This window comes from Saccostrea echinata, unplaced genomic scaffold, assembly GCF_033153115.1.
Source record: "Saccostrea echinata isolate AGI-Se365-2 ecotype Australia unplaced genomic scaffold, CSIRO_AGI_Sech_v1 ptg000033l, whole genome shotgun sequence".
Classification (NCBI taxonomy): domain Eukaryota; kingdom Metazoa; phylum Mollusca; class Bivalvia; order Ostreida; family Ostreidae; genus Saccostrea; species Saccostrea echinata.
Window position 1 is genome coordinate 9,732,540 of NW_026889782.1, and position 9,008 is coordinate 9,741,547.

Consider the following 9,008-nt stretch of genomic DNA (forward strand, 5'->3'; position numbering starts at 1 on the left):
TTATTTTTTTAGCAATGCTTGCATTTGATATGTAGGGGGGCTGATTTACTAGTATATCTCTGTAATGTCAATCCGATTGAGAATAAAAGGTTAAGTAGAAGGCGTTCCCGATTCAATCAAGATGATGATTTTCATCGTTTTTATTTCCTTATGAAGATTATTTTTCGTTGAATTGAAGAATAATAATAAAGCAGAGTTCAGAGAAGTTCAAAAATAAAAGTTTTATCTATGATCATTTTTTTTTCATTGATGAGAATTGCAAAAAATTATTTGTCAATAAAAATAAAATTAATAAAAAAAAAATATAATTAAGGGAGATGTAAATGGCATTGTCTAGTTTTCTTTGTTTTGTTTATTGGTTTTATTTGAGACAGATGTCTGCGACACACGCTTTTTTATAATTTGAAAGTCGTAATAAGAGAAGAGTCAGCAATAATATATAGTGTCTATATTCTGTAATCCTGTATCATGAAAATTATGAGGAAAACTGATCTGTCAATTCATGATAACCAATTAATTTAATATGATCGATATGTTTTAAGTTGCTTCATTTAGATCCTTATTTCAAAGTTTCATAAGTGCAATTTTCTAGTTACTTATCCAATGGGAAGAACTGTTCCGTGGTTACACATCACTATATAAATAACATTATATCTTGGATATTGCACATTATCATCAAACAGCCCCAAGAAAGGAATACGGTAAGTTAATTTGAATACATGTCGTAACTAAAATACTAGAATCTTCATTTCTTATATCGATTGAGTAAATCACACTCCAATTTAGATAAGAAGTCTCTAAAATTCCAAAGATCTGTTCACATGAAAAATGCCAAACACATATTCTCCCAATGCCGCTGTTTTAATATTCCCTTGCAGTGATTCTTTGTTTTTTTCTTAAAAATGTAAATAATACCTATTATCACTTACGTTGTGCTAATTTTTTACTGTTCCGTGTAGTAATAATTAACAGGTTGTTTGAAAAAATAAACATTAAAGGAAGAAAAAACTCGATAAAGTTGACCGTTAGTTTCCGACTTTTCTACAACTCTCATTTCCTTAATTTTGCATTGTCAGCAGACACTCTGCAAGCTCCACGTCTATTGACAACAAAAGGTTTTTCCATATAAATGATTTAATATTACTTGTGTAGCATTACTAAACTTAAATTGCAATAAGATAAACAAAAACTTCTTTTTTTCATTCTCTAATGATGAAATTTTTTCGAGAATTGAATAATTAAATGCACATAAATCTGATAAACAAAAGTCTGAAAAGTCCTATTTTTACTGTTTTTTTTTTGTTTTTTTGTTTTTTTTTTTGACGTTTTGAATCATCTTTCTGTAACTTTCAAAAATCATGGTCATTGCAGGCTTTTTTTGGGGGGAGGGGGGCGGGGGGGGGAGGGGCTGCTACTTCTTGAACGTAGCATGCGCCGCCATGTCGTGATGCAATTTGCAACGGATTGTGTGTCCATTTAAATCTATTGGATCATTGTACAGTAGTCCGAATTTCTGTAGCTAAAGCATTGTCGTACGAGCTCGTAGTTCTATACCATTAGGAAAAAAAAAGAAAATTACCCTATCCTTGTTGTATTGATATTTTCATATTATTTAATGTAAACCTATGCATCAACGATATTTTTTAGCTGAATAAAGCAAACATGTGGAACTTCCCCATTTTTATGAGATAAGAGAGTAAAACAAATACAAATGTTAGAAATCAAAATATCATAATACTGACTAAGCTTTAATTTGAATGACGTCAGGACTGATTACTGTTGTTTGAAATATTGATATCCCGAAAAGCAGTGTAGCTTTGGTCTGAAAATCATATAAACGTAATTTTTCTCATAAAATGAGATTTCTTTTCTTCAACCATTAGTAAACTTGACACTGTTCAATAGATACATTTAAAACAAGCAGTCTTGGTCGTCTTAAATATATTTATTTGTATCGTATTTTTTTTTTCTTAAGGGGTTGAATATATTCCATTCGCTTTATAAGTGAATCTCGAAGACTTTTTTAAAAGAGGATTTTTTTATTAATCTCTCACATGCAATTTAAAATGATTTTGTCTTATCATTACCAGGTGACAAAATGTACCGCATGCCTTTCACATTAGCTGTTACCCTTGCTTTACTGTCTGCGGTGTCGGGATACGACTCCAAAAAATCTTATTATGGTCACTACGAAAAAAATCGGAGAAATGATCCCTTTCCAAATGGCTTGAGAGTAGGAAGTTTGAGAAATTCCCTTTCAGCTTTAGACTCAGGACGCCATGCTTCACTTGGATTGGCCACAGATTCCTTTGACGTCATTGCACCAGGAGGGAACTTTTTAGATGTAGGCTCATCGCAATTGTCATTTGGACGGAATCGACGCAGGCGTTTAAAATATCACGGAAAGTATCACAGGTCCGGACATGCTGGTTCTAGAGGATTCTCCAGATTCAACTTTGATGGGGTAGACACATTTAATGGACGTTTAGGAAGGGGGCCTTACTTTGATGAGAGTCTAGACATCTTTCCTTTTGATGATAGACACAATTCACGAAATCTTGGTGCTGAATTCTTTTCTGATCGTTTTGATGCCTTTCCTGGGGATGTCAGCAGGTTCACCTTACCCTCGGTTCTCTCATCTCGTTCTGCATCAAGGAGGGGAACATATCATAAGCATCATAACGACAACGGAAAATATTATGACAACAACAAATATTACCACAGCAGACATCATTCTGACAACAATCAGTATCACGATATCGGGCCCTATTCTGATTCTTTGGGTGGTATTCGTTCAGAAAGATTTCTAGACAGTCCAGCGGGTTTTGGGGCATTTTCTTCATCAGCGGCTGACTTCATCGATATTAACCCCGTATTGCGTAAAGACAAACATAAACAAGGATACAAGGGATCTAGGCACACTGACTATATCTAATCAAAACTACTTTCCCGAACATTTAGAAACATGCATTGTAAAATAATTTTTAGAGATTTATTAAAACTAGTTTCCGAGATCTGTCAGTGTTAAAATCATAAAGGTAATAAAAATTAAAGGTACATGCAGTTGGTGATTTGTTATTTTCCCTATTATATAGAATAAAGTATTTAAGTAAAGCTCGGTCATGTTGCACTTGAAAACAATCAAAAACATCCGATAAGACCTTCAGACAGTGCAACAGGAAGTTCCTATCCTGTGGATTTAATCTTGGTAGAAGTTCAGGTTTCAACCGAAGGTTTTGTATTTTATTTTTAACAAAAAGTTTGGTAAGAAAATAGGAATTAACTGTCCTTGATTAAGTCTGAGCTTAGAGAAATCTTTTATACCAGAAAATAATGACCAACTCAAAAGTTAATTTAAAAAAGCTTGTAAGCACACATTTTTCAAAAAAAAAATCATCGATCTGCATTCAAAGAAATCAGAATATTCAGCTATTAATTATAAAACCTTTCCGTTCCAAGAAAGCAATTGAAACGCCTGTGCTTATTAGATTTATCCTTCTCTTGAAAAAAATGACTGAGTTGCGTTTGAAAAATTCTGAGACCTACCAAGTTTAAGAACATGTTAGTAAAAGTAAATAAATGGAAAAAGCTAGCAAGCATATTTGATTTCAAGTGTGTATTGTAAATCATTTGTTCTACACGAAAAAGCGCCATAAATCCTCTAGTTCAATCTAATTCACATCATGATCGGGTTACCAGATCGATTCTCGTTCCTGGCACCGCTCAAATCTAAGACGCACAGGTAGTGAATGTTCCTTCGACAATGGCGCCCCAGGTATATATCATATAAAACTTTAAAACCAATTTCTAATTCAGAACGATTAAGAACCTACACTCCTTTGTAGCCTAGAGTTTCAAGTAGAATGGAAGTCCTTTTCCAGTATATGGGAACATCCTAAATGAATAAAAAAATAAAGCAAGGGACGTTATGCAACAGACAATCTATCAATATTAATCTATATTTTACATGGAAAGAACGATATTGACTTTCAAAGGAGAAATCAGAAATGAGTAATAATGTTACCCGTCCAAATTACTGAAAAATTACTGATAGTCATTGGAGGGTGTCTGTTGAGCGGATCAAGAAACTGCTGAACTTAGGCATGATTATCTAAGGTAAATAAGAAAAATCTCTATGCGATTCTCAGTATTGCTTATCCTTTCAAAACGGGATTCTTCTAAGAAAGAAAATAGTGATTGTAATTACATTTGCCACAATAAAAGAGAGGTGTCTTGTTGTCCATGGAGAGGAACAATTATTTTGACAAAGAATATGAATATCCAATGATTTTTCTTTTCTTGTTTCTTTGAAAACCATTGCTGTTTATTAGTCAGTAAACGGCACTAAGCAAGCCACCTGCATAGATTTCTTGAGCCTTGGCTCTTCCATCAAAATTTTTTTTTTTTTTTTTTTTTTTTTTTTTTTTTTTTTTTGTCTTTAGAATAGGAACTCTTATTTCATGGAATGTAGAAATCTGTTACAGGACAAAAAAAAAAAGAAAATGTCTTTGAGGAAAAAGTATAACCTGTTAATTATTAATGGACTGATACATTAAATGTAGCTTAATTTGCCAAAAAAGTACCGCTTCACTGCCTTCTAATTGCGCAATGTTGCTTGCATGACAAAATACTTTTAATAACTAGAGAAAATGTGAAAAAGTAAAGGAAAGGGTTAATGGAGTGAACAAAATTTCCTGAGAAATATACTGTTAAAAGTAATGGAAGATTCTCATTAAACTACATCATTTCTTGTTTAGAATAAAAGACTGACATTGTGTTCCCATAAATATTCCACACTATATCAACCACTGAGTCTATCGTGTTCAAGGTCGCTATGATGATGACGATTACTGTCATGCGCAGTCTGGGATGTCCTGTTGCCTGGGACACGCGTGCAACTGTTAAACGACGAAGTAGAAAAATACAATTCAAATCTATAGTGAAAGAAACAAGATTGAATCGTCAAGAATATAAATCTGGCAAAGCGATTTTGTCTCATCATTTGAATACAATAACATAAATCGTGCTACTAAATATAACAGGACAGACAGAGACAAAAATAAAATGTAAAAGAGCTTTCTAAGTTGAGGCTTCAAACTTATTATATGGATAGTACAAAGATTACATATGCACCCAACTATGAGTAAAATTGATCGAATACAATTTAAACTGAAGACTCGTCTTTCCAGCGGCTCATCATAAAGAGTAAAGTTTGAACTAACATTTGACATAAAGGAATGTATGACTTCAGCAGAAAGTGTACGTAAACATTCTGTTGTAGAGGAGATCGAATTATCACAATTTGTATTATCAAACATATGATTTGGTAAATTTTCCAGTGTCCTTTAGAGCGGTTAGTTTGAAAGCTTCTGATCATACTGGTATTAAATGGGGCTCCGTGCAACACACCTGAAAGGGTAAATTGTACAACAAAAATTATATGACATAAAAAAAAAATCACGTTTTTTTTTTCAAATAAACTATTTATGCATTTTTCCCGAAAAAAAAAATAAATCAAGAAATTACTTGGACCTCCCCTACATTTTTCTTCTCCAAAATGCATATAAAGGTATTAGTAATTTTCTTTTATATTTCAAAACTCCGTTTTAGCAATTTATGACAAATTGTCAACAAATAAGTTTCATGGTTATGGTATAAAATGTTATCTTAAAGAGCAAATAGACTGAGAAAACACACTGTAGACTTATTGAATCGCTATCTTAAGACTTCCAAAACTCCTTATGTAGAGTCAAAGTCTGTGAAACTAAATTCTTCAAAGGAAGTTTTTCGAAATTCATGAAATATAAGACAACAAATTATATCGATTGTAAAATTATGTTCCTACCTTCTCCCTGTCTTTCATTTTCAGGTAATTCGGATAAAATGTTACATAAGATACTGGAAAGAGTCCAACCGAAGATTGGAACTAAGAACGATACAGCACCTGTTGCTAAATAACAAATTTATCTCAATTATTAAAGTATGTATAGACGGGTCCTTCATGCAGTAACGATACATTTTGTACAACGGTGTTGATTTTTTTTAACTGAATATTATGATGTAATTTTCAGGTAATTGAGCTTGCATGTTTGGATTTCAGAAGAGAATTTATCCATCATTTTTTTTATAGTAAAAGGAAAACAAATTAAACAGTCCCCCGTGATAATTTAACTTTCCCCCCCCCCTAGATAATTTACTTCTTTTGAAATTTGCAGGGTAGTTGAAATTTGCAGGGTAGAAGTCTTCACGCTTTAACGCAAATGAAAACATTTGATTCACTTGACGATACTTTTTATTGCATGATATATGTCGATTCCATTTTTTTAGAACATATTATTCTTATTTTCTGAAAGAAGACATAACGAAAGACAAACAAATCTCTGTATCACCAAACAGAAATAAACTTCTTTTTAAAGGATAAATAACACAAACTCTTTTTTTCAGAAATCAGCAACACTTCTCATAGATGTATATTCAAAAAGGTACCCTGAATGATGTTTGCCAAGTTAAGTGGGAGAATTTCGTTAGAATTTGTTACAATGTTTAAAATATGTACAAAATTTTGCATAAAACTATATAGAAAATGACACGAGGTCACATACATACGTATGTACCTGAGTATGTGCATAAAAAAAACTTAAGATTTCTTTATATTTAAGCCATTTAAAAAATCAAAATGTCATTCCCGCACTGACCAGCTCTAAGGTGTCTTAGCAAAAGAATTTTTTATTGAGATCAGAAAGTTTTAGGAGGAATCTTGAAATGGAAATTAACTGATAACAAGTTTCATTTTAAAGATAAGTGATATGCAGTTTAAAAAGTGATATGCAGAAACAACAATTTATATGAACGCTTAAAGTCCTGATTGAAAAAAGTTTTTTTTTTTTTTAATTAACAAAGATTTCGAAAACTTTTGATATACTCATATTGCACTGAAAAAATGTATTTCAATATTTAATTAGCTGTTGAATCATCTTTCAAAGGGCTTGAGCTAAACAATGCACTTAGTTGGCCCTTCTAGCCAAAAAAAACTTTTCTTGAGTAAAAAGAAAAGGCAACAGCCTACAAAATATTATTTTGTAACAATCGGTCCTTCAGCATCTTATAATCATCACATTGTATGATTTATTGAGTGCTTTGTATTTTCTTGATAAACGAAATTCACTTGTGAAACCTTCATCCGTTGTTCACAAAAATAATACATACATGTATATTTAACTTGCAATGCACATGCTTAACTTAGGGACCTGCTAAGTGTATTTTTTTTCTATGCTGTCTAATCACAACCAAAAAATATGAATTGCCCTTATAGAAAATATTTTTTTATTTATCTAAATGAGAGTACAGAGCTAAGCAACATAAAATAACGTAATTAGCTATGGAAAGGTAAATCAATGCACCTATAGGTACTGATAATGCTAGATAAAGACGGAACTTAAAATGTTCTTATTTTGGATAGCCTGTATAGTTTCTTTACTTTTAATGTTTTCTTATCTTTGTTGAACAGACAGTCCGAACGAAGCATTGTGTGTTTGTTTCGTCGTACTAGCGTTCTCGTTACAATTATGCACCAATCCTGATGGGACGATGGGACGAGCATACGTTTCATCAAAGAAGACTACAACAAATGCTATGATATCAGATGATATAACACAAGTGTTGCTTTCCAGTTTAACTTTGTTTCCAAAAGAGGTCGGTGAACAAATAAAAAGGGATGATAAATCAAAACTCATTACGCATCTCCAAGGGATATTCGGAATTTTACACATATCAGAAAGACTCAATACGTGTTTGATAAACAGTTCCCAGTTATTTGAATGCATTCACTAGTTAAAGGTTATTTCTCGCTAGGAAATATTCTCCAAAATTTATGTTCTATGAGCTCACCCTCAAATTCTAGTGTTCAAGAATATTCGATAACTTCCATTGCAAATGAATCCTCTTTATTCCGTGCGGAGGATTTTTTTTTCACTAAAATACTTAGGCTCGACATTTTCTGCTGTAGGAATCGTATGTAATCTATTGACCATTATGGTAATTCTTCAACAGTCTAACCTTAGAAAAACATTTTACTTCAGTATTTTCAGTTTAGCTGTTGCCGATATCTTTGATCACGTCAATTTTTTTCTAAATAAATTTCTTGTACCTTCAAGTATATGTAAAATTCAAAGGTTTCATAGAGTTTTGCATGTAAGCACCTATGCAACGAAATTGTTTTCCACTTTGAATGTAGTGGTACCTTTATGAATAAGACAATTCATGTGTGTTTATCCTTTAAAAAGTCGGATCTTCCTTACAAATCGAAAGATTTGCATCATATCCGGTCTCTGTTTGATTCTTAGTATTGCACACGGTATTCTGATTGGTGAAGTAATACGGTCCCTTTTTATGCCTTATTTATTTTTGTTATACATAGCTGATGATGGTCTTTTTCTGTGTCTCGTTATCATTCTTAATATTTATTTCGTTTTCAATCGGTGTATAATTATAAAATCGTCTCTTGCTGCAGAAAGAACTCGACCCACAATATGCCTTATTTGGCCTAGTAAATATGAAAAAAATTAAAATGGCTTCAGAATATATGTTTTTGATAATTCTCACCCTAGAACATTAATACATTTCACATGTACAATATTTCCGTCAAAACCGGATATTTATTATGTAAAACTAAATTCTAAACCTCACCGTGGTTCGAGGTTTTCCGGGAAAATACCAAATTTTACACAATCAATCGTGATTTACACATACAGCACACTCGTTACCGCAAAATATTAAAACAGAAAAAAAAAATAATAACTATTCGAGAAACATTTTCCAGTGAAAACATTTTGCGGTAACGAGTGTGCTCATGTTGAAAAAAAAATAAAATAAAATTTCAGTGCGTGTGAAAAATGCTATGGCCACGATCCATCATAGGTGTCTTCGTGTTTTACACAAACTTATAGGACCGATTCATGAGGAGTAAATATATTGATAATGTAAGTGGAAACGCACTCATATCCCACATG

The 9,008-nt window shown here is 32.3% G+C and overlaps 1 protein-coding gene across 1 annotated transcript; it reads left to right on the forward strand.

Annotated features, from left to right (window-relative positions):
• Positions 1-654: 654 nt before the first annotated feature.
• LOC133198647 (uncharacterized) lies at positions 655-3,063 on the forward strand. The gene is made up of 2 exons (XM_061334689.1): positions 655-701; positions 2,091-3,063. Exon 2 carries the CDS (start codon positions 2,099-2,101, stop codon positions 2,933-2,935), a length of 837 nt encoding a protein of 278 aa, XP_061190673.1. The 5' UTR covers positions 655-701; positions 2,091-2,098; the 3' UTR covers positions 2,936-3,063.
• The last annotated feature ends 5,945 nt before the right edge of the window (positions 3,064-9,008 follow it).